The sequence below is a fragment of the Rattus rattus genome, chromosome 9, assembly GCF_011064425.1.
Source record: "Rattus rattus isolate New Zealand chromosome 9, Rrattus_CSIRO_v1, whole genome shotgun sequence".
Classification (NCBI taxonomy): domain Eukaryota; kingdom Metazoa; phylum Chordata; class Mammalia; order Rodentia; family Muridae; genus Rattus; species Rattus rattus.
The window spans coordinates 42840042-42867707 of NC_046162.1; the positions used below are offsets into that span (position 1 = coordinate 42840042).

General features: G+C 37.3%; 1 protein-coding gene and 1 pseudogene across 1 annotated transcript in view; one reads left to right on the top strand and one right to left on the bottom strand.

The window, feature by feature from the left end:
• Ube2g1 (ubiquitin conjugating enzyme E2 G1) overlaps positions 1 to 27666 on the bottom strand; it is an 82097-nt gene that overhangs the window by 13843 nt on the left and 40588 nt on the right. Inside the window, exons 2-3 of the mRNA XM_032914260.1 lie at positions 11622 to 11724; positions 1104 to 1201 (exon numbers count right to left, since the gene is read on the bottom strand). Of these exons, the coding sequence (XP_032770151.1) occupies positions 1104 to 1201; positions 11622 to 11724 (201 nt within the window). The remainder of the gene's footprint in view (positions 1 to 1103; positions 1202 to 11621; positions 11725 to 27666) is intronic.
• LOC116909049 lies at positions 5645 to 6275 on the top strand (annotated as a pseudogene).

Sequence of the window (27666 nt, forward strand, 5' to 3'; positions counted from 1 at the left end):
ATGGGATCCAATTGCTCCTCTATAGTACACTTCTCAGTTATACAACCAAAGCACACACATTTTTAGAAACTTTTATCACACACGCCCCTCCCCCCAAGTAGTCTTGTATAATCTATATTGGCCCTTCTCCCCTTCAAACTCTCCAGCAGTTCTAAGCAACCATGAATATACTTTAGTCTTCAGTGTTGCATGTTCTAGACATTTTACAGGTAGAATTATTAAATGATTGCCTCCATCTATTAGTTTCTTTGAAAAATTTATTTCTTTTCCATGTTTGAATATACGCCTGTGTGTGACCATGCATGTGAGGGCAGATGCTGACAGATGCCAAAGGCAGGTTTCACATTTTTGTCACCAAATCATACCAAGCACTTTCCTTTTTATCAAATCATGTTTCATTACATGTATATGCAATATTTTCCTTTTATTTTCATCAACTGATTGGCAGTAGTATTATTGCCACTTTTTAGATAACATGAATAATGCTGCTATCTGTAAGATTTTGGGATACACCTTTACAATTTTCTTTGCTATATAGCTAGAAGATTACATGTTTGCATCTAACATTTTATGCAATGTTGGAGATCAAACCCAAGGTTTTGTGCATGCTAGGTAAGCACTCCACCAACTGAGCTAGATTCCCAGGCCAGAGGCTATGTCTTAAAAAGGTATTTTTAAAAAAACATAGTGTGGTAGTGGCTCTTGCCTGAAAGCCAACCAATTGGCAACCTAAGACATAGATTACCCAAAAGTTCACCAGCATTAGTTACATAGTGAGGTCCAGGCTCAAACCTGCTACTCCTCATCTCCAAAAATGCAGAAAAAAACAAACAAACAAACAAACAAACAAGGAAGGAAGGAAGGAAGGAAGGAAGGAAGGAAGGAAGGAAGGAAGGAAGACCTTTGTATCTGGAGTCAATTACAAGGCCATGTGCGCGCGCGTGCGCGCGCACGCACACACACACACACACACACACACACACACACACACACACACACACACACACACCCAAATCACTGAGCACTTTTACTGAGGTAATTGTGAAATCTTTAGTGACAAATCATTATATTTGCAAATGTGAAAATAAAATTAGAAAACTTACCATTTGGGTGCCAAATCTCTGTAATGAATTTCATTTTAGGAGGCCGGAGGGGATAATCTTTTGGGAAAGTGAGATGAGCCTTAAAAACACCACCTTCACTGAAAAAAGAAGAGAAAAAACCAAGTTCAGGCATTTAAGTTACTCTTTACAAGTACTCAGTCAACCAGACAAATAAAAGGGCATGGAAGATAAACAAACAAAAGGTAGACAAAAGAATTAGTTTCCTGAATACAAATACAGAATTTAATAAGCCACCATAAATACTGCTGCTTTATTAAACTCTCAGGTAGTTAGTAAAAATAAAAGGAACACTTGGAAAGAGGTGTCCAGATCAGATCACTGTGATATGCTACCAGTCTTTTCAGTATATGTCTTCAAATGAAATTCAGGAAGTTTAATCTTGTCTACATGATTCAAGTTGCTGAATTTTCTATATTGGTTTCAAACATTTCTTCTCTGCTCTGGCCATATCCACCAACCTCTTTCTCATTAAAGTTTAGGCATATATTTTGTGGTTTCTCTATCTGAGATCAGATTGCCACACTTCTGTTTATCTACTCGTTTGTTCAGTTCATCATATATTAAAACTTCATTAGAAGGACAGTAGTAAATAAAAAGGTCTCTCAAAGAGATTTTACACTACTGACTTTCCAAAGTAGAAATACTGCAACATTGATGTTCTCTGCCTGTATTAATATACTACCCAGTAACACTCCAAAAATGGCTTGTGTCCTGGTTAGGTTTTATTATCTACTTGACCCTAGAACCACCTGAAAGGAGAACACTTTAATTAAAGAATTTTCTGGGTCATATTTGCCTATAATAATCTCTGTCAAAGATTGTCGTGACTGATAATTGACACAGGAGGACCCAGTCCACTGTGGATAGCAATCCCTGAGCAGATGAACATATGAATGACCAAACGGCAGCTTACAATTGTCCATACAGATAAGAGAAACCAAGTCAGCCTTAGGAAGCAAAAATGATTAAATGGTGATATTCATGTGGAATTCTAGCATCTGATGTCTAGCTCAAGGTCACCCTGGGCTGTACAGCAAGATCTAATCTCAAAAAGGTATGTGTTGGACTGATAAAATGGTTCAGGAAATAAAGGCACTTGAGACACAAGCCTGACATATCACCAAAACCCACTTAAAGTTGGATGGAAAGAACAAACTACAAATTTGTCTTCTGACATCTTTATCTATGCTGTGGAGCACATACACATTATGCACACTCACACTAAAAAGTCATTTTTAAAAGACGAGGACAGATGTTTGTACAATGACATAAAAATAGAAACACAGCTGTCGTAACGGCCAAGTGGTTAAGGCAATGGACTAGAACTCCATTTCTCTATGCACAGGTTCAAGTCCTGCCAACTATGTGCTGTCTGTTTAAGCCTATGTATATTGTTAACATTCAACAGAATGCTGCTCTCCATCCCTCAAGTTTGGGGACAGTCTCTGTCACTGTGGTTATAAGCTTGGAGGGTTGTGGAGAGGGATTATGGTGGAGACATTGTTATGTATATATATTTAAAAAGAAAATGAGGAGCTGGAAAGATGGATCAGTGGTTAAGAGCACTGACTGCTCTTCCAGAGGTCCTGAGTTCAATTCCCAGCAACTACATGGTGGTTCATAACCATCTATAATGGGATCCAATGCCCTCAGTGTGTGTGAAGACAGCTACAATGTACTCACGAACATAAAATAAATAAATCTTTAAAAATAATATTGAAAAGAAAAAAAAATGACAGAGAGACCCTATCTCAAAAGAAAAAAGCCAAGCTGTGAGCTAGAGGCCAGCCTGGTTTCCAGAGTGAGTTCTAGGACAGCCAGAGTACATAGTAAAACCCTGTCTCAAAAAAAAAAAAAAGAAAAAAAAAAAAAAAAAAAAGAAAGAAAAGAAAAATCAGGGCTGGAGAGATGGCTCAGTGGTTAAGAGCACCGACTGCTCTTCCAGAGGTCCTGAGTTCAATTCCCAGCAACCACATGGTGGCTCATAACCATCTGTAAAGAGATGTGATGCCCTCTTCTGGTGTGTCTAGAGACAGCTACAGTGTACTCATATATAATAAATGAATAAAAAGAAAAGAAAAGAAAAATCAAATAATGATGATGACGACAACAACAGGGACAACACATTACATATAACAATGATTAACTCTAGGATGTAAGACATGGAATCCTTTTAACTTTGTGCTTTGCACATTTCAGTACAGGTTGAAATTTTAATCATATTGTTTTCTCTTTGCTTTTTTCTGTTAAAACTTTTTTGAGATTACTCAGCAGTTGAGGAGGACTGACTGATAGTCCAGAAGACCAGGCTTCAATTCTCAACACTCACATGGAGACTAACAAGCACCTGTGACTCTAGTTCCTGGCTATCAGACGCCCTCTTCTGGATTCCATAGGCACTGCATGCCCAGGGTCTATCAAATTATTAAGGGGGCTAGGGGGCAGGGCATGCTATTAATATCAAATATTTCCAAATAGTAAAGAGGTAACCTGAGGGCTCAGAGTGTAAAAAGAAAATCACACTTGATAAAAGCAGTAAGAAAAAGTCCATAAAAGATTAAATGGAAAAATGGTAAAGCGAAGAATGAACAGGATAATTTGCATGAGAAAATTAACATTTAAATATGTAGAGTCTGTATGGTTGTGCATGCCAGTCGACTCAAGGTGATTCTGGTAAGTTCAAGGCCAGCCCAAGCCATTTAATAAAGACCATATCAGCTGGGGAAAAATAGATCTTTTCTCTTGTTTTTAGGAGTGATGAGATTAAAAGAGGGTTGTGCATAATACAAATTAAGGGCTTTCAAAGGGGGAAGAAAAACTAGTTTCTGAGGCAATGGGAGGCCACTAGCAGAAAGACAACTAGGAAGAGATCCTCCTCTAATATATAGCAAGGTATTGAAGGGCTAGCCTGGGATACATGAGAGACCCTGCCTCCAACAAGTCATCAGAAATTAGCTAGAAGTGGAAAAAATAAAGCTGGTAGAAAGCATAACCATGAAAAAGGAATGATGCAAGGCTGAAGAAATGACACAGAGGTTAAGAGCACTTACTGCTCTTGCAAAGGTTCAGTTCTCTGCATCCGCACATGGCAGCTCACAGCTGCCTGTTCCTCCAATTTCAGGGAATCCAATGCCTTCTTCTAGCCTCCAGGGGCACCTGCACCCACATGATGTTCATATAACTCATACAGACACATCAACACAATTTTTTTAAAGTCTTTTTTTAAGTTAAGCTGTCTTTTCTTTCCCATGGAGGAATGAACATAAAATGTAGCACAGATATCAAGGATTAAAAAGAAAGCAATTAGTTTTAAAGATAACCATTTTATAATTAGAGTAGAAAATAAATAGACAGACAGAAAATTTGCAAAAGCTACAAATCCAAAAAAGAGCCAAGAATATATGTAAAAGGGCATTAGAACAACCTCCACAAAATCCCTGCACCTCATTTCTCCCAGGTCACTTCATTTTGGTTGATTTAATTCATTCAAAAGCTTCACAATATCTGACTGGAATTCTCATGCTAAAAAGTTGCCACTAACTCTCTAAATTATTTATAAGTAATTGTCAAATTTACTTAACAGTGTTGCCCTAAAATTTTAAAGCACATGTTTTTCTATTTTCTAAAAGTTCCCAAAACAACTATGCTAGTTCTCAATTTTTTTTTTAATGAATTCACTTTTCATCTACTTTACCTAAATTCTCTACCTGTTTCTCTCCCACCCCATTTTACGCCCTCCCTCCCAAAAAAACCTTGCTTAGTGGCAACAAATCTGTGAGTATACAAACTTTGGTAGTCAAGTTAATACAGAGTAACTAAAAAACCTCATAGGGTAAAAGTAACAAAGTAGATAGAATGTATCTATTATTGTTCAAACATAAAAAGATATGACTATGGGAGGAAAAGAACATTAAAGTAGCAGTTAAATAAAATATTTCTCGATTCAGAAAGTATTAGAACAATTAACATGATGTTAGAGTTATATAACCAACTGCTGAACATCTGAAAAACCAAGGTCGTATTTCTGCCACAAAACCATCTTTTACTCTTTTTGCAAATTAAATCACAAAAGTCTTCACTGGGTATGGCACATGCCTATAATCTAGCACTGTAAAGTTTAAGGCAGGAGGCCTATTAAATTTAATGTAACTCAAACTACCTATCAAGACCCCCTTTCAAAACGAACAACCCTCTATTCTGGGGCCCCAAGTCTGTCAGTGGTCCAGAAGTTGCCTAGAGATCTTGGTCCTGCTTCCTTTCCATACATTACACACAAAAGAAAAGTTACTTGGAGGAAGGGGTTTGGGTCAAGAGTTTCTCTGTGTAGCACTGGCTGTCCTAGAATTCTCTCTATAGATCAGGTTGGCCTCAAATTCAGGGATCAGCTTCTCTCTGCTTCCCAAATGCTGGAATTGAAGCCATGCACCACCACACCTAGCTAAGAGAATCTATTCTTGGCAGCACTAGAAAAATTCAATATTGGATACAGGATTAATAAAAACAAAAGATGTTAGGTGAAGATGGGTAAAATAACTACATAAATACTCAGTAACTATCAGTCTTTTTGTTTTGTTTTTCAAGATGTTTCTCTGTGTAGCAGCCCTGGCAACTATCAGTCTTAAAGTAACACTTTATGTACTAAGCACTGATTACATAGACAGTAAATAGTGTGGCCTGTCTTTAGTGACTAAGTGAAGGTTACTGATACTATTACAAAATGGCATACCATATTTTTACAGAATTTTGGCATAATACTTTCTCTGAGCTAACACCTCAGCCTATCATGATGAACTAATGACTGAGATTTAAATATCACTCAAATCCATGCTAACTTATTCTCAATCCCTCTATTCTCTTCACGCTGTTGAAACAACTATAAGATCACTTCCTTGCACTTAAGTCAGAAAGTACTTTTTAAGAACTTAACGGAGGCAGGCATGTACAAGGAATACTGGGGGCTGTGATCCCTTTATGAACCTTGTGATTGATGAGTGTGTAGAGATGGTAACCAGTGGGCAACAGAACAACATTGGGACAGTGGTCATCCGAGGAAACAGCATCATCATGTTAGAAGCCTTGGAAAGAGTCTAACCAGTGTTCAGCAGTGTATCCACATCCCTCCCCAAAGCTGTGCTTGATTGTGATGTAGAATTAGGTCATGTACATTTTCATATGAAACTTTTTGCTAAATAAACTTTTGTGATATCAAAAAAAAAAAAAAAGTCTGTCTGCTTTTCCTGTCCTCTTTCTTTTCTAAGCATGCTTTCCTTAACATAGTAGTTCTCAACCTTCCTAATGTTGCAATCCTAGTGATATGGTGACCTCCAATCATAAAATTATTTTCTGCTGCTACTTCATAACTGTAATTTTGCTGTTGTTACAAATCATAATTATAAATGCAGGATTATATCTGATATGTGACCTCTATGAAAGGGTTATTCAACAACCCCAAGGGTTGTGCCCCACAGGTTGAGAACCACCACCACTGGGCTCTTCCCCCAACATTTTGTGTTTTCTTACCTTTTTTTTCTAAGCTTCCTCCCCGCCACCTCCACCCCCAAACCCCCCCACCTCCACCCCCTGCCCCCTGCCCCTGGCCCACAGCCATGTAAACTAACTTCTTAAATGGCATTGCCTTTTTCCTTCTCTCCTCCATTGTCCTCCACTAAGAAGCTACAAAGATTTAGTTTACCAGATCTAGGGTTTTTCTTTCAAATTCTAATAAAACTGTCCTAGTGCCTACCTCCCTCAAAAGTAACATTTTTAAAAACTTCCATTTACAAAATTTTTTCTCTGCCCTTTATCCTGACACCTTTCTAGCTATTTTCTCAGGACCTGTCCCAGGCACAAGTTCTCTTCTTCCTTGAACAAAGGTTACAGATTTCAGAAAAGCACCAGATACATAATGTAGAATGTTTAGTGTCTCATTAGCAAGTTCAAAGTTACCACAAAAAGTGTCTGCTATTTACATCACAAATCAACAGCCAACACATTTAGAAACATACAGTGAGAAATACATTTTAAAACCCCACAAGCAGAGCTGGATAGATGGTGGAGTAGTTAAAAACACTGATCCTTTTAGAGGGGTCAGGTGGCTCACAATGACCTAGAAAAGCACAGTTGTGTGTGTGTGTGTGTGTGTGTGTGTGTGTGTGTGTGTGTGTGTGTGTGTGTGTGTGACAAGTTCAGCTTCTGAGAAGCAACTCCACTCACACACAGACCTGTATGTGTAGTGGGTTGGCCTGATTGGTACTGCTTCTATTCTAATGCTAATACTGGTTCCCCAAGACCTGGTGGCTCCAAAGACCAGAGAGTCCTAAAGTAGACTCGATTGGTGCTATGTGACCTTGCCCCTAAGTTATTTCTGATTGTTAAACAAAGATAGCCAAGAGACATAGGCAGGGATTAGGATTCCTGGAATTAGGGCTGGAAGTTAGAGGAGAACCTCAAGAAAGGAAGAGAAGGACATGAATGGAAGAGAAAGTGCCACAGGTTTGATGAGTCATGAAATAATGGTCATGTTGGTTGGCCAGTTGGAGTTAAGAGCAACCCAGAAAAAACATCACAAATTATATAATGATATATAATGGGACTATTGGCTGGGAAATAGAAATAATAGCATAGAGAATAGATATCTGCCCAGCTCTTAATGCTGACTAAGGCTTACTACAAATATAAAGGTTGAGTGTATCTTTTATCCTGGAACTGAATGAACAAAGGTGGGGTAGAAACCCTCAACTGGGATTTAAATTTTCTACATGTTCACATAATTAAAAATAACAAAAACGAGCTGGGCAGTGGTGGCACATGCCTCTAATCCCAGCACTCAGGAGGCAGAGGCAAGCAAATTTCTGAGTTTGAGGCCAGTCTCTCTCTCTCTCTCTCTCTCTCTCTCTCTCTCTCTCTCTCTCTCTCTCACACACACACACACACACACACACACACACACACACACACACACACAACAGGGTCTCAAAAAATAAATAAACGGGCTGGAGAGATGGCTCAGTGATTGGGAGCTCTGACAGTTCTTCCCAGAGGTCCTGAATTCGATTCCCGGCGGCCACATGGTGGCTCACAACCGTCTGCAATAGGATGCTCTCTTCTGAAGTGTCTGAACACACCTACAGTGTACTCACATATAAATAAAATAAATAAATCTTTAAAAAAAACTAAATAAACAAATAAATATCCTAAAAAAAAAAAAAAAGAACAGCTGAAGTTGGGACATGGGGTAGAGGGGGCAGTAAAATGGACTTGTTAGTAAAAAGAATGACCTGTTAACTAAAATGGTCTTACAAACTGGACTTTATTTTGAGACAGGATCTCACTATGTAGCCAATCTGCCTGGTGCTAGGATTAAAATCTTGCACCACATGCTCGAGTAGCTATCTTTTAAAAACCTAGAAGTGTGTGATGTTCATTGATCAACTAATAATACTTGACACAAATATATGTAAGGATTAAAAAATTCAGTGAGCCCTTAAGAGTTGAAGCTTAAGCTTGGATTCCTAAACAATGCTCCATAAGAGCTTACCTGAGGAGAATAACTCTCATTATTTTATAGCTACACTAAGGGTAAATAGATTCCTATCATCAGAATGTTCCTATATATCCCCTTGAGGCACTGTGCCTGGGGAAAAAAACAAACACTATTTTAAACCCAGAAGAATAAACATGAAGAACAGACCAGTACTGTTAGGTTCTTAGCACAGGTTATTTTGCACAGTGTGGTTTGCACAATTTAAGAAATTTACTTCAATTAAATTTACTTCAATTAACAAGCGTGACTGTGTTTGCGGGTTGGGGATTTGGCTCAGTGGTAGAGCGCTTACCTAGGAAGCGCAAGGTCCTGGGTTCGGTCCCCAGCCCTGAAAAAAAAAAAAAAAAAAAAAAAAAAAAAAAAAAAAGGAAAATGTTTGGGGCTGGAGAGATGGCTCAGCGGTTAAGAGCACTGACTGCTCTTCCAGAGGTTCTGAGTTCAAATCCCAGCAACCACATGGTGGCTCACAACCATCTGTAATGGGATCTGATGCCCTCTTCTGGTACGTCTGAAGACAGCTACAGTGTACTCATCTATAATAAATAAATAAATCTTTAAAAAAAAAAAAAAAAAAAAAAAAAACGTGACTGTGGGGTTGGGATTTAGCTCAATGGTAGAGCACTTGCCTAGGAAGCGCAAGGCCCTGGGTTCGGTCCCCAGCTCTGAAAAAAAAAGAACCAAAAAAAGAAAAGAAAAGAAAAAAAACAACATGACTGTGAAGGAGTGTTCTAAACTGGTTTCCAGTGGCTACTAGTAGGCAGCTACTGAAGAATCCTAATGCCATGACCAAATTCACCTAAATCAACTTGTGAAACTGATGAATGCAAATATACTTCAAAGAAACAGATGATCAACAATTACGACTGCTAAAAACTATAACAAAGTATGAACCATCCTTTTTCTAGTAAAACTTGAACTCCCACACTGCTTTGTTTTAACTTTTTCCCTCTTTTTTTTTCCACCTTGTTTTTGAGGCAGCTTCTTTCATTTCTGCCATAATGCCTACTACTACTCCGAGCTAAGTGGGTTAATTCTCCTGTCTCTAGCTCCCATCTTGCAATAGGAGTGCTGGGATTACAAACATAGGCCACTACATTACCTTTTTAAATGGGTTCTGGGGATTGTCATCACATTTCTACAGCAAACATTTACCAACTGAGTAACCTTTCACCAGCCCTTCATTTTTTTAAATACTTTTTCCCAGCTGTTTGAGATAGTTGAAAAACAACTACTTGAGGGCTGGGGGGTAGGGCTTACAACAAGGAAGTACAAAGAACTGCAGATCTAGAGATCGAGGCGCTTTCCCTCTCAGGCTCATTTGCCCCATTTCCAACTAGTCAGTTAAGTTATTTTACATCCTAACACTAAGTCTTATAAACTATTATAAACTGTATGTATTCTGAGAAGACCAGGTTATAAAATTATTAAAACAGACCTTGAAAGTTGCCTTAAGTCTTAAGATACAGATATACAGAATGCATTCTATGTAAAAATCTCAGGACAGAGAGATGGTTCAGCAGCTGCGAGTACTGGTTGTTCTCCCAGAGGCCCTAGGTCCGATTCCCGGCACCCACGTGGAAGATGGGTCATAGACATCTGTAACTCTAGTTCTAGAGGTTCCAAGCTATTCACTTCCTCAGGTACCAGACAAACACAGTGCACATACATGCATGCAAAACATCCACACACATAGACATTAATTGGTTTAATTTAAAAAAAAAAACTGTCTTAAAAAGGAAAAATTTGCAGTGTTGTTCTTTAATAAATAATAAGGCATTAAGGATAGTAAAACTGGGGCTGGAGAGATGGCTAAGCAGTTAAGAGCACTGGCTGCTCTTCCAGGGAACTTAGGTTCAATTCCCAGCACCCACATGGCAACTCACAACTATAACTCCAGTTCCAGGGGATCAAACACCCTCACACAGACCTACCTACATGAAGTGAAAACACTAGTGAACCTAAAATAAAAATAAATTATTTTTAAAAGGTGGTATTTAAAATAAAGGTAAAATTTTCTTCCTTAATTATGTTTCCTTTGGGGTCAAGGCATGGTAAACAGAGAAGGAAAATCATTTCCATAAGGAATTGAACCTAGGGCCTCTGGAAGAACAGCCAGTAAGTACTTACCTGCTGAGATATCTCTCTAAATTCCATAGGATTATTTTTCTTTTTTGGCTGGAGCAATGGCTCAGCAGTTAAAAGCCTCTAAATGACTTCAATTTGGTTCTTAATATTCATATCAAATGGCTTATAATCAGGTGTTACTCCAGCTCCAGGGAATCCAACACACCTATGGCCTCCTAGAGCACCTTCATTCGCATGAACATAATCCCACAAAAGCACACACAGACATATAATCAGAGATGAAAATTTCTCTTCTCCAAGCCTGCAAACATTACTCTCCTAATTTCTGGGGGGGGGGCGAGAGACAGTGGGTGTGTGTGTGTGTGTGTGTAAAAATTATTTACAGCCAGGCAATAGTAGCACATATCTTTAATCCCAGGACTCAGGGGGCAGAAGCAGACAGATCTCTGAGTTTGAGGCCCACCTGGTCTATAGAGTGTTCCAGGACAGCCAGGGCTATACAGAAAAATCCTGTGTATGTATGTGTAGGGGCGGGCGGGGGATGGGGGTGGGGGAGATGACATCAAACAAATACAAACAAAAACCAAAAAAGTTGTTCATATATAACCTTACTAGAAAAAGCTTTTTCATAACAGATTTATTCCAGCAGCAAGATTGCCTAAATTTCTGAACCTATCTTTTAAAAAACAGGTTTTAGACATTAGAGCTTCAAGCATAACACAAAGGCTCTACATATGATCAAACTAAAATATCAGATATAACCATTTTGCTTGCCCCTTTAAAAATATTTATTTTCAATTTTCAAATTTTAAATTTTATTTTTAGTTGAAGGAGTAACTATTTGAAGATGTCAATTCCAGTATACTTACTAAAGTGTATCTGGAGGACCAATAATAAGGACTTCCCAACGATAGAGATCATTGTCGTCTATTAAACCTGCTGAAAAGCCTTCCACTGGATTTTTGTTGAGTTCTGTGGAAAAAAAAGATCAATAAATACTTTAAAGCAGTTTTTCCCCAACAGGTAAATTACAGAACAACCATAAATAAGTCATAAACTATGAAAACTATTAAAATGCTCATTACTACAACATTTCCATATAAGAGGGAAGGCATGGGTACATAAACTATCTGGATGGAATCGTTCTGTCTTCCTACATCTACTCTGGGATCCAACCAAGCTCTTAGCATTCTGGGTAGATTTTATGAGAGGCTATCAAAATGCAAATAAAGCCGATTCTCACAAGAGATTTTAGTTCAAAGAAAACCAAAAGTTTAGTCAAATCAGAAACGCCAAGTTTTTCTATAGTCTTTAGGACAATTCCTTTATAAACAATCAAAAGCACTTTTGTATTGGAATTACTAAGTTTTATCAACTCTTACTTGCACTAACACCTATTTGCCATGATGCCTTGAGGTACAAACATCTCCAGGGACAGGTACAGTTGCTGTATGAACCATAACTCTCTGAACAGGAAGCGAGAAGAGGCTCCTCCATCTCTTCTGCTTATGTTCTGCCCTTGTCTATCACAGCTTTCAACAGGAATAGCTTTCTAACAATAGCTGGTGCCGATAGAATAGTGATGAGATCATAAGATTTTTCTCTTCTAAGCAGTGTTCTGCCATGGAAAATGGATGATGAAGGCAGAAAATAAGAATAGAGACGGGGAACTAGTAAGGTAGGGAAGGAAAGGCCAATAAAGGATCATCAAACAGGTTAGGAAAAGTATATAGCCTTAAAGAGTTTACAGAGATGGGCTTAATAAAATAAGGATGTCTTTGAATGGGCAGATCACATGAGTTTTTCAAATAGCTTTACGGAAGTATAACTGACAGAGGTATCTATGTATACTATATAATTTGGTAATTTTAATATACTATTACCTTTGAAGTCAGTGTAAGAATCTTGATAGTGAGTATACACATCACCAGAAAAACTATCAATTATTTTATTTGTCAAGAGAGCTGAGGGCTGACCAGTTCAAATTGGGCACTGAGGACAAAACATGTTTAAGAGCAGTTCAGAAAGGACTTGCCAGAAATCTAATTGAGTACATGATTCTCATCCATTACTTGTCCTCAGCCTCAAGAGAAGCCATCTAATCATGAAAGCAAGTATAATGCAACACCAGAGTTCTACAAAAAGCCTAACAGTGTGCTGGTAACTATGGAACCATTAACTCTTTGAGCAATCGAAGGTGGTTTTAGTTCAACAACTACAACTTCATATATTGCTATCAGGTCCATCTTCATTTGTCAACCTACTTGAATTTGAAATTACTTGGGAGACACAACTCGTGCACTTCTGAGGGTGTTTCTAAAACAGTTTAACTTAGAATGTGGTTAGAACCATTCTATAAGGATTGTGAAGCAGAATACCAGGATTCACACCCCCTCCCATCATTTCACTGCTGTCACACTCCAGCTATCACGCCTTCCCAGGTATGATAAACTACATAGTTGATGAACCGTAAACTAAAATAAACACATCTTAAGTTCTTTAGATCAATTATTTTGTCAAAGTAACAAAGTCATTAATGTACACCCCAACATGCTAAAAAAAAAAAATTGTAAAAATAAAGAATTATATTGCTTTTTTTCTTTTCTTGGAATTTTGAACACAGATTTTATAAATCTAATAGGCAAAGCAAACATAAAATCAGTACATTTTAAAATATCAGGCTTGTTTTTCTTTCGAATAGATTTTTAAGATACCATTAAAATATGATTTGTATTTTAACCTTATTATGTTTATACACATATACCTTTCACTGATTCCCAACTACATTGCTGGCTACTATAAAAGAATACACACATATACTTTAGTGTTGATGGGAATTTGGTGTGATGAAAGCATAAGAATTATGGACAACAGGTTTCTACACGAATTATCTCATTTCCAACGTTTTCAGTTACACTGTCTGGTTAGTGGGCCACTAGTATCAACCTGTGCTCTCCAATCCTGGGGCTATAAATATGTGTTTCTGTATCAAGTTTTTATATGATTGTAGGGCTCTAAACTTAGGTCTAAAGCTTCCACCTTGAGCACTTTACTGAGCCATCCTAGTTATCTCATTGTTGCATTTTCCAGCAGAAGTCTAGCTTAATTTTGATAAGTAGGTAAACTCAGAAATTAGCATACAGGTACAAAATGATCCTTGAAAATGTAGCACTGCTGACTTTTTAAAATTTACCCTAAATTCTGAAACATCTGCACATGCAGTCATGCTTTTCTTCAGCCAGCATGATACTGCATTGCGTCTACTGCTTATTTCATGAAAATAATGTAAAAGCAAGTTGGAAAAATGGCCACTATCTCACTTTTAACAGGATTTGTCCTTGGTGTATGGATTGTTAGGGCCAGGTGCATGAATACTTACCAGTAGTTTTAAGACCATCATCATATTTTCCTGAATGACTCCTTTGAGGTATAGCTCAAGAACTACCCTCCCATCTCTGAGACTTTTCTTAAATAATTTACTAAATAAATTGACTTCTGTTAAAAAACCCTATTCATTATAGATACAGCCTGTATTGTATTACTTAGTATGTGACTATTATAGGTTTACTATTCCAGAAAAATACATACATAAGTAAGGACAATGTGTAATAGGTAATCTAAAAGTAGCAAGGAATGGGGGTAAAAGAAGTACAAAGAAGGGCATATAGCAATCTTTAATAGTTAAAAAAGGCAGGAAGAGCACGACTCTGAGGCCAGCCAACTCTATGTTGTCACACCTAGTCTCAAAAGTTTTGGGGGCGGGGGAACAGAAGGGGCACGCACATTTTAACCAAGAACATGTGAAGCAGAGGTGGGTACTTGAGTTGCAAAATGACCATGGCTAACAGTGAGACCCTACCTTGGTGGGAGGAAGGAAAATGGGGAAGAGAGAAAGACTTATATATCTACAATAAAGAAATGGGCCTATGACTGAACAAAGAGGCACAAATGAAACAAGACAAAAATGGCAAAAACTAGACAGTTAAGGCTCTTTGTTATCCATATTAAGTTTCAACTTCATACACGGGGCAATGATAACCCTTGGAAGAATTGGAGAGTGTTTGTTCTTAATATATTTTCAAGAAATAGGGTGAGCTTGGGAGAGTTAAATGTTCAAAAACCAGTCTCCGGAGTTGGATAGATGGCTCAGTACTTAAAAGATGACATAGCAGGGGATTGGAGAGATGGCTCAGCAGATAAGAGCACTGACTGCTCTTCTAGAGATCCTGAGGTCAATTCCCAGCAACCACATGGGGGCTCACAATCATCTGTAATGGGTCCGGATGCCCTCTTCTGGTGTCTGAAGACAGCTACATTGTACTCCTATACATAAATAAATCTTTAAAAAAAAAAAAAAGTTGGGGTTGGGGATTTAGCTCAGTGGTAGAGCGCTTGCCTAGCAAGCGCAAGGCCCTGGGTTCGGTTCCCAGCTCCAAAAAAAAAAAAAAAAAAGGGGAAAAAAAAAAAAAAAGATGATATAGCAGTTGCAAAGGACTTGAGTTAGATTCCCAACATCCACATCAGGTGTAACTCCAGCTCTAGGGGAATCAATAGCAACTTCTGGCCTCAAGTGCACAAACCCATATACAAACACACAAATGTACACATAGTTAAAAAGAAAATAGTCATGTCTTAAAAACCATGATAGGCATGTCGGTGCATACTTATAATACTAGCACTCAAGAGGCCACAGCAAGACAAGCATGAGACCAGCTCTTGGCTACAATATCAAGACCCTGATATCTAAAGTAGGTGTGAATACTTAGTGGGTATATAAGATATTTGATGAAGTGGTAAAATGGTTTTGAAACTAGAAAAGGTTAGTGGTTGTATAATACTGTATAATACTGTAAACATAGATATGTTTATATACTATTGTGTATATTTGCTATTTATTACATTTGAACATAGTATATCTCATCTTAGTTCTTAAAATGACACAAATGTAATAAAGTAGTAAACACAAGAGGAGAAACCTGTTTGAAAGGGAAAAATTTATTTAATTTAAAATTCCTACAACGCATATATGTTGTGTATGTTGGGAGAGCGGTTGTCTTTGCAGAGTTATAGACTGTACTCTGGACCTTGCATATGCTAGGCAAGTATTCTACCACTGAGAGACATCCTCAGAATATATCAGAGTTTTTGCCAAAGAGGAAAGCAGAAAAACAAAGAAGCTAATATGTATAACAGAGTAAATAGCCAACGATGATAAGTTCACACTTCTACAGAATGGAAAAGCTATCTAAATTAAGGCCATTAGGTTCAAAAAAGAAAGTCAAAACTGTCCTCAGCATAAGCAGTAAAGATCACCTAATTTGGGGCAGGAGGAGAAGAATGAACCCAAAAAAGATCTGATGCCAGCATTTGGAGGGTAGGACAAGAAGATCCAAGAGTTCCAGGAAAACCTGTACAACCTATCTCAAAAAAGATGAGAGCATATGAAAAGTAAACAAACAAGAATCATTAGGATCAATATAAATTCATAAAATGCTTTTTAAAACTAGGCTTGTACACTGAAAAGTTCAGAGAAACAGCCATCTCAGTATGATGAACATTTCTAGTATCCACAATATGGTCCTCTAATACAAATTTACAGCTAACAGAGAAGCAGGGCTTTGTGAAGAAATGACAGATTCTAAGTCTAAGGCATAAAGAAAAAAAATATGTTAGGCTCTTCTCAATACTCAATAAAACAAAAGCTATCAGATGGTACTGTGGTTTGTTTAAAGAACTCAACAGCCAACTTAACAGAGGCCCCACCAGCTAAAAATGTTATGAGTTGAATATTAATATGAATAACCATAAAGGATAGATAAATGTATTTAAATACAAAACACAACCAAACCTGTTATTATTAGGTACTAGTAAACCATTGTCATTTTGATTTGGGTTTTATTCCACAGCCTTTAATCCCAGCACTCAGGAGGCAGAGGCAGATGTGAGATCAAGAATAGCCTAGTCTACAGACAGCCGAAGCTACAGAGAAAGTGGGGGTTGAGGGGGGAGAGTATGAGTATGAAATACACTTCTTTCACCATGTAAAGAATCAATCTCAGGTCAGCAGGCTTGGTAACAACTTCTCTTCTGCAGAGCCATCTCATCAACCCATTCTTTACCCACTCTGTGAAAGCAATACATTACTTTGAAAACCAAAGAAAGTAAAAGAACCAGTATTTGGTTTTCCTTGAATTGTGTTACCAAATACTAAAATAATAATTATATTATCAAATAACATCTCTCCCTAAACAAACTCCAATTAGGCAGTTGTTTATGGAGTCCCTGTGGTATGGCTAGGTTGAACATGACCAATTTCCTGAATTACTCAAAAAAATTTAACTTTTCCTAACTCAAAAGGCATTGCTTTCTCTCTTCCTCCTCTCTATCTTCCTACTTTAATTACAAAGCTGCAGAAATTTAAAGTTTGCTTTCTCTGGGGTTTTGGGTTTTGTTTTGTTTCTTAAAATAAAAATACATCAGCTGAAATTTTTCGGAAATGTCACTTTATCACTGTCTACATTCTTGAAGTCTCCGTGAGAAATGAATAGGCCAAACAAATCTTTAAAAGATAAAAGTCATTATTTTTGAGGTAATCTCACCTAGCAAAATTGAACCTGTTCAAGCTCATAGTATGAATCAAATATAAAACACAAGGAGAAACATGTTAAGAGAATCCCTGTAATAAATATAACTAGCAGAAGCTACATGTGAGAAATTATAAGGACAAGACCTGGAACTGTAAACAAATTTTCTATAGATAATAGGAAGAAGTGAATCTAAACATTAAAGAGGTGAGGTATTTATGGCTCAACTGATTATATGAAATCTGACTAGATAACCGATATTAAGAGAAAAATATTTGCCAGGCAATGATGGCACATGCCTTTAATCAATCTCAGCACTCGGAGGGAGGCAGAGGTAAACAAACAAATCTCTGAGATCAAGGCCAGCCTGGTCTACAGAATGAATTCTAAGACAGCCAGGGCCAGACAGACAGAAAACCCCTGTCTCAATAAACAAACAAACAAAATAAAATAGCAATGATGATGATAATAATAGAAATAAACATTTTATTTTTTTTAGACAAGGTCTCACTGTATGTCCCTGGCTAGCCTGCCTCTGTAGTGTCCCAGCATTAGGATTAAGGGGATGCATCATGACCCTCAAGTTAGAATCTCATCTTTACAGCAGATCCTCTTTGCATATTTTTTTCCTTTCGATTTTTGCATGTATCTAGTTTTCTGAGGGAACGTCTCACTATGTAGTCCAGGCTAGTCTTGATTTTATAATCCTTCCTCAACTTAACTGTTAAGGTAACATCTAAAATCTTTTCTCAATATTATGTAGTTCTCTTAAGTAAAATATGATTCATCAAAATAATTTTACCACTCAAGCACAGAAATTGTTATACTTCTCCTAAAGTACTGTTGAGAAACAGAAAAGAGGCATGTTTTATAATTACTGTAACTACAATCATTTCCTCAACCTTAATTAAAAAATCAATATTGGAAAGATACCAGTGGTGGTCTGAATGAGAACGGCCCTCTTAGGCTCATGTTCAAATACTTGGTTCCCAGTTTGTGGAACTGTTTGGGAAGGACTGGGAGGTTGTGGCCTTAATGGAGGAGGTGTGTCACCAGCAGTGGACTTTGAGATTAACATGTGTATCCTGTTTGCTGTTTTAAGATTTAAATTCTCAGGTTTTTTGCCACCATGCCTTTACTCAATCATCATGAATTCTAATCCTCTGGAACTGTAAGCCCAATTAAACATTTTCTTTTATAAATTGCCTTCGTCATGGTGTTTTATCACAGCAATAGAAAAGTAACTAATAAAGTGACATACCAACAAACAACTGCAAAAATTTTATTACATTTCTACTATAGATTTTTTAAAAGATCCATCAATCTAATAATCTTTATAGATTTCTAATCAACATTAAAGCTGCTTACAATTAGAATATTTTTCTTTACATTGAGTATACAGCAAGCTAGCCTCCTAACCAAAAAATATTTGGAACATGGAGCAGACAGGCAAAAACACTCATACCATATCTATAAAGGCTTTCCAATATTCTTCCAAAAAGACTTTCTTCCTTAGAATTAACAATGACATTCTACCACCTACAATATTACATCTGACCATAGTGTACCAGACCCTGATATATCATTCTCAGGTTAAATAAAGCTGTTCTATTGTTGAAGTCATTTAAATTCTCTTTCTTTATCTCTCCCTACAAAGTTAAATGACTCTTATACTCTAAATATATACCATTAAGTTTGTCCAGACACATCCTGATGCCCTTTGTATGTTGTAGCTTGTGCATAAATGCACCAGCATCAGCATACTTCTCAGCTGAGCTTTGATGCAGCAGAATTCCTGGTAATAGAAAACTGCTAACACTATAATCTTACATAAAGATGAACCTACTTTGATCCCACTGTTTTGTTTTGTTTTTTTAAAGATTTAGTTATTTAGATTATGTATATGAGTGCTCTATCTGCATGTTCACCCACATACCAGAAGAGGAGATCAGATCCCAGTATAAACGGTTGTTGTGAGTTACCATGTGGTTGCTGGAAATCAAACTCAGGATATCTTGAAGAACAGTCAGTGTTCTTAACTGCTGAGCCATCTCTCTCTCCAGTAATACTCCCTCCAACCCCAGTATTTTTTGGATAGGACATTTGGGAAAGTCTGAGTTTCACTTCATGACAGAAAATGATGCCATATGCAATGTATGTCAGAACTGGGTTTACATTTCAATTCTCCTTGGCCTTGTCAAATTAAGTCATCTCATTTTTTTTCCAAGTTTCATTTTTCTTATCCATAAAATAGGAAAAAACCTATAGTAGTATTGTGAAACAGAAAAAATAATATGTGTGTGTGTAAAAGTGCTCGAGTATAGAAGCCAGAGGCTAACAGCTGGTGGTTTCAGTTTTGAGACAGGGTCTCTCACTGAACATTAAGCTCACTGACTGAATTGGCTTAGCTGACTAGCCAATGAGCTCCAGGGCTCCATATGGCCCTTAGACTTAAAGATGTGCATTCAATCTTTAAGTTCCTGCAGGGAATCCAAACTGGGACCCTCTCATGCTTTAAAACAGACAATTTACTGACTGAGCTGTTTCCTCATCACCAAAAAAGGACACAAAACACTGTACCATCTTAAGATACAGAAAATGTTAATTATCCATTGTCTTCCTATAGTCTGAAATACAGTGTTCTTTAAAAGTATTTTTTTTTTAAAGTATTTTTTTTTTTTTTTGGTTCTTTTTTTCGGAGCTGGGGACCGAACCCAGGGCCTTGCGCTTCCTAGGCAAGCGCTCTACCACTGAGCTAAATCCCCAACCCCTACAGTGTTCTTTAGAATTTCAAGAACAAGCCTATACCTTCTCTACCATCTTTTAAGAAAAATACTAGCCAGCTTCAAACATCATCCAAACTGTTTCTAATGAGTTGCAGTGAGCCCTCCTCCCCTGACTCCCTATTTATAGTAAAAAATATCCTGACTTTCAATATTCCTGAGGGAAGACTTTTTCCCTTACCATTTGTATACCTACAAGGCATCTATTAATACATGCCTAAACCTGTATTAAAATGTTTACTAAACTCTGCTTCATAATAAGCTGTCTATAGTCCTGATTCTTTTCAATGTCAAATCCATAAATGCTGGTTTGACCTGAGTCAATTTTTCTAAAACACTTTAGAAACATGTTAGGCTGCTGAGGTTGACGGTGTGAAACTGCCTCCTTTACCTGTATCTCAAAATGCTGACAATAAGACTCTGTATAAATTTACTTTTAAAATGTAGTTGAAAAAATAAAAATAAATAACTATAAAAGTTGAAGCTAGAGAGATGTTTCAGTGGTTAAAAGTTATGTATAAGCTTTCCATAATAAATACAGCCTAAACTAATCCACAAGAAAATAAAAATATAGAATAAATAAAACATATTTGAGCAAGAAGTACTAAACTTAAAGCAATAACATGGGCATCCAGTAAAGAGAAAAAAAAAAAACAAATTAAAAAATATGTGAGCAGAAGAATCAAGTTGGCCTCAGATTTCTCCATAACAATTGAGATAGTTGGTAAGTGACAAAACTACAGAATTCTAAGGCAAACTGTGATACAAAGAATAAGGAAGCCAAAGAAATCAAACTAGGGTGGAGACATGAACCTTAGGACTTGTTTCTTAACTGTTTCTTTTCTTTTCTTTTTTTTTTTTTTTAAACATTATTTAGTGTTTGCATGAACACTGCATCACACTATACATGTGAAAGTTAAGGACAGCTTGCAGGATTTGGTTCTCCCTTTCTACCATATAGATTGAATTCAGGTGGTCAGGCTTGGGGGACAGGAACCCTTACCCAATGAGCCATTTCTCTGGCCTGCTTCTTGTACTGCTGAAAATGAATTTTGTAATTGAAAACAGAAATGATAGTTACTGAGTCCACACAAATACACAAAATGAATATTATCACAAGCCTAAAAATATACATGATTGCTCAGCAGTTAGGAATATTTGCTGCTTGTGAAGGCACCTAGGTTTGGTTCCAGCAAACAAATCGTAGCTCATAGCCATCTGTAACTACAAATTTCAGAGATCTGATGCCCTTCTTCTAGACTCTGTGGGCACCAGACATTCACACAATGTAAAAAAAAAAATATATGTAGGCAAACCATTTATACAAATAAAAAATTTTAAAGATAAATTTCTATATATACACACATATATGTATAAATGTGTATATGTGTAGGTATATATATGTATATGTGTGTTTATATATAAATATATACATATGCGGATGTGTATATGTATTGGTTCAATCTCTATAACTGAATGGACTGATGACTGGTCAAGTACTAAAATAGTGCTTTTATCTAAAAATTAAATTGATGAGTACCAAAATAATTTCGCTGGATTTTTTGGTTGGGATAAGCGTGACATAAAAACTCAAGTCATATAGGTCAGAATAATAGTCACCTATACAGAAATATATCATATTGAATAATAAAGTAAAATATTTATATGACTAAGCAGTAATCTATTTTCATGTAACTATAGAATATTCATAAAAGTACAAAAAGACAGAATACAAAGCAAACTACTCAAACAAATATAAATGTATGTATTTTAAAGCATTGTTGAAGGAGATGGAGCAATGACTCAGTAAGCAAAACACTCATACATATGATGTAAAATCATTCTTTTAAAAAGGAGAGAGAAATAGCATTGGGAGCTGGAGAGATGGTTCAACACATAGGAACACTTGCTATTCTTGCAAAGGATCCAGGTTCAATTCTAGCACCCATTTGGCAGCTCACGACCATCTTTAGCTAAAGCTCTAAGGGATCCAACAACTATTTCTGGCAAAGGGTGGTACACTTACATATATTCAGGCAATACAATCATACACATAAAATAAACCTACTTGAAAAAAAAAAAAATCAAGCCGAGTGTGGTGGTACATGCCTTTAAGGCAGAGGCAGGCAGATGTCTGAGTTCAAAGCTAGCCTGATTCTACACAGCAAGTTCAGGACAGCCAGGCTACAGAGAAAAACCCTGTTTCAACACAGCCCCACCCCAAAAAAAAAAAAAAAAAAAAAAACAAAAAAAACCAAAAAACTTCCACTACTTCTTAGACCTAGGTGTATGGCAGAAAATAATCTAACCTAAGCATCAGGCCATACCAGCTTCAATACAAAGCATATCAAGCAAGACAGTATGGAAGCAGCTATGATACACTCTATTAATGGTTTAAAAATATGAAACTTCATCTATGCTCATGTGTTTGAGCATTTGGCCACCAGCTAGTGCTGCTGTTTTTGGAAGTTGGGAAACCTAAGGACTGTGCCCTAACTGGCAGAAGTGGGCTGATGAGATGAAGTTTTAAAGTGATAGTAATTTCTGGTTCTAAACCAAATGCTATGAATCCTGATCCATTAGGCTATAGCCTATAGCTTTAGGCATGTGATCTATCGTCCTGCCATAACACTATGCCTCCCTGGCCATAAAAAAATTATACTCTCTAAAACCATGAGCAATTGGGTGGGGTGGTAGAATCTTGAGGAAAAGGGAAAAAAAGAAATAGAATCATGATCCAAACAAAATAAACTTTTTCTTAAGCTGCTTCTGTTGGGTTATTGGTCACAGCCACAAGGAAAGTAATGAATATATAGGGGCATATTGATTCATTCTGGTATATCCCTCTATCGTGTTTCAAAGTCATTTTCAAATCTTTACCTAAGGTGATGGTATACTTCTGTGATTAAAATCATGACTTACTTTATCTCTTATGCAGTTCCTAGTAAGAAAAAGAGAGTTCTGAAATGTATACATACAATCAATATAATCTTTACTGAAAGGTATTGTAGGTCCTCTCACCATTAAGAAGCTTTGAAGAAAAAGAAAATAACATCATGTAAAAACAATGAGTACAAGTAGGAGGCCTAGAAAAGCACATGAAACAAAATAAAAGAGTAAAGTTAAGTTTAAGACAAGGGAACGTGGAGATGAAAATTAATGTGGCCATTATGGATGAAGTGTGAAGGTTCTTTACAACATCAAAAATAGGACTACCTTATACACAATCCAACTATATCAAGCCTATGCATATACTCAACGAAATTCAAAACGTCATACCACAGAAGTACCTGCACACACAATACTTACTGCAGTTCTATTCGCGATGAAAGATGCAAGTCAGCTTAAATGTCCATCAGTAGATGAAGACAAAATGTAATTATGTTTACAAGATGGAATTTTATTCAGCTATAAGGGATAAAATGGCTTAAGGGGTAAAGTACTTGTCATACAAGCCTGACAGCAAACTTAATAAGCAGAATTAACATGAAGGAAGAGGAAGAAAGGCAACTCCACAAAGTTGTTCTCTGACTTCAACAAGTACTCTGTATAGTACATATGTACAAACATTCACCCATATTAATTTAACATTTTCAAAAAAGTAATAATGTAACATTTTAAAAAGGGAGTGAACTATGTAGCTTGCATGGAAACAGAACTCATCATATGTTGAGTGAAATAAGCTAAACTAAGACAAATATTTAATGTTTTGTTTTATAAATCTCCAAGATTTTATGTATGTATATGTGCGCATAAGTACATTTGCATGTGTTTGTATATCATGACTATAGAAGGGATACTATTTGAAAAGAGAAAGGGGGGGGTTGGGGATTTAGCTCAGCGGTAGAGCGTTTGCCTAGCGAGCGCAAGGCTCTGGGTTCAGTCCCCAGCTTTCGGGGGGACCCACAAGCAGTTGGGGGAGGAGGCTGAAGGAGGACAATAGAAGTGATCACAGTGCACTATGACATACAAAAACAAGTACGGAAACCAAAACAGCTTAACAATGAACAATGCCCTAAATAAACACACGATTGTTTCTATGTTAGCTTGGTGGGCCCACGCCAACATATACATAGTGCACAGACATACATGAAGGAAAAACACGCATACACATAAATTTAAGTTAAAAAAAGAAAAACTCAGCTGGGAGGTAGTGATGTTCACTTTTATTCACAGCACCTGGGAGGGAAAAACAATCCTATCTCTTGAGTTCAAGGTCATCCTGGTCTACAAAGGGAGTTCCAGGACAACCAGGGCTACATAGAAAAACAAACACTGTCTTGGGGGTAGGGGAAAGGAGACTGTTTCTGTGCAAGAGAAAAGTGAAGGTGAAAATGATTTACACATGGCATAGTTTCTAGAAACAAGTACTTTGCCCATAGATGTGTAGCCACAATCAACGTGGACACTGATGAGCAAGCACTACATGAAGAATAGCTGTCCAGTATCAGAATTATAGAAGATAAAATATAAGGAGCAGAGCAAGCCATGAATTATTTGAGATTAAAAACTATACCTGAAGGCTAAAAGGATGGTTCTACACTTGACTTACAAGCACCAGAACCTAAGTTTGATCCCGAGAACCCACAAAAAACTATCAGGGTTACAAAATGGCACACAGTTATAACCCCAGCCTTGAAGAGGCCAAACTCAGAGGGAGGTGGCTCTCTGATCACCTATCAAAGGAAAGAGAAAGTGTCCTGAAGACAACATATGAGGTTGTTCTCTGGTTTTCACATTCACATGTATGCACTGGTATGTATATCTGTACATACATATATACATACACAAATTTTTAAACTTTTTTTGAGACAAGGCCCCTGGCTGGCCTTGAAGTCAAGAGATCTACCAGCCACTGCCTCTGAAATGCTGGGACTAAGGGGATATAACATCATCCCCAGCCTTACTTAAGATTATTTTTAAAATAATACATAAGGGGGACTGCACAGATGGCACACTGGTCCTTACTGCTCTTGTATAGTACATAGCTCACAATCATCTGTAACTCTAATTCCAGGGAACCCAATGCTCTTTTCTGGCTTCCTTAGACACAAGGCCTACACATGATATACTTAGACACAGACATAGACGTAGACGTAGACATAGACATAGACATAGACAAAGACATAGACAAAGACATAGACACATGCGTGAAGGCAAGCCCTCATTCAATAAACAATTCTTAATACATAATTAACTTTTAGAAACCTACAGGTAAACACTGTAGCATAGGAAGACCTATAATCCCAGCAACTAGTAAGACCTGAAAGAGAACCTAGGTTCAAAATCCTATCTGGACTACAGAGTGAATTCAAAGCCAGCCTTGGCAATTTTATTAAGACCTTGCCTTAAATGAAAAAGGAAGGGAAAATGAGAAAAGAGAAAAAGAAAAGGAAGGGGAAAGACAAAGTACCTCTCTATCTCTGGCAAACTTGCCTAGCATGTTTAAGAGCACAGATTGACCCTATGCAAAAAGCAAACAAACCTACCAGAATATTTAAATTAAAGGACAGTGATAAAGCATGATAAAGCAGTTTACACAGTTAGCAAGACTGCAATAGACTTCCCCAGCTAACTACAGAAAACAATTATTAAACATGAAAATGTTAAAAAGTTAATTTGGGGCAGGGGAGATGGAGAGAAAGATGGCTCAGTGGTTAAGAGCACTGGCTGCTCTTCCAGAGGTCCTGAGTTCAAATCACAGCAACCACATGGTGGTTTACAACAATCTGTAATGGGATCTAATACTCTCTTCTGATGTGTCTAAAGACAGCTACAGTGTGCTCATATACATAAAATAAATAAATTAATTCTCATTTTTTAAAAAACAGTGATTTTGGGGTAGTGATATGGCTCAGTGGGCTGCCACCAAGCCCTGATCTGAATTCAAACATTAAAACCATTACATGGTAGGAGAGTACCAGCTTCCACAAGTTATCCTCTAACTTCCACATGAGTACATACAGATAAACAATAACACATTGGAGTGTTTTAAACTAAAAAGTCACCCACAGACTCATGTATTTGAACACTGGGTCACCAGCTGATGTTGCTGTTTTGAAGATGTTATGAAAACTTTATGAGATCTGACCCTGCTGAAAGAAGCATATCACGAAGGGGTAACTCCTGTCTTGGCCCTGTGCTGCTATGTTCCACAGCCCCAAACTCTGACATTATACTCTTTCTGGAACCATAGTCAAAATAAATTCTTCCTTCTTTAAGTTGCTTTTAGCCAAGGTATTTTATCACAGCAAAAGAAAACTAATACATGGATGAATATAAATAATTTAAAAATGTTTACAATCTCAACAAAAAGTTTACAAAGTCTTCTAGTGGGAACACATGTAGAAATAAACATAGTTCAAGAATTTGAATAGGCCATCAGAAAGAAAGGAAGGAAGGAAGGAAGGAAGGAAGGAAGGAAGGAAGGAAGGAAGGAAGGAAGGTAGGAAGGAAGGAGGATAGCAAGCTAGCCATCAAGCTAGCCATCAAGCAAGCAAGCAAGCAAGCAAGCAAGCAAGCAAGCAAACAAGCAAGCAAGCAAACTAACTTTCACTACAACTTTTAAAAAGAAAAGGCCTTTCAGAGCTTCTATTCTCTCATGGGGTGTAGCCAAATTTCTTTGACAAACCAAACCTGTTCTCTAAGACTTTACTGTAATCTCAATCCTATTCATCCTCTACTGACTGACATTTCTCACACTGTGTCAGTTTCCTCCTACATTAAAACCTTCCAAATTGGAGGGAAACTCTTCAAGACATGGAATGAAAAAAAGAAAGTGAAACAACGATATGGTTTAAGACAGGACATTTATAGGAGGCTCCTTAAGTTCTGGGAGTAACTACTCAAAACACCTTCAAGAAGTCCCTGAAACTGATTAGATTCACTAGACCCCTCTTTTCCCAATATATAAAGACTACTGAGAGTTACCTAGAAGAGGCAGAAACCAGCTAAACTGCCCAGAAAACAAAACAAAACAAAACAAAACAAAACAAAACAAACAAACAAACAAGGGGTTGGGGATTTAGCTCAGTGGAAGAGCGCTTGCCTAGGAAGCGCAAGGCCCTGGGTTCGGTACCCAGCTCCGAAAAAAAAAGAAAAAAAAAAAAAAAAAAAAAAAAAAAACCAACCAAACAAACAAACAAAACTAGAAAGGACACTTCAAAATGCTGAGCTGCCATCAGGTTTTACAGTGAGAACCAGGTTTACAGTTTTCATGAGCTGTCACCCTTCTGGGTGGGCTTTGCTGCTATAGTGTCTTCTGAGTCATTTTTGCTCCTATAAATAACTCCTCCCTCCCATTTCCTCTAAGTAACTTCAAATTGGACTTTGCTGGCATCTGTACTTTGATCTGTCATCAGTCCCATCTCTATCTGGGATATGCAGATGTGTTAATACCTTCTTAGTGGTAAGCGGCACGGAACACCTGGGTATGTTCTCAGAGTTTCACCCACCCACTCCTCAACTCCTCATTCAGAACTTGAAGATTCCTTCAACCTGAATCTTCTCACTTCACACTAATGAATGTTAAAAGGCTCAGGTAAAGA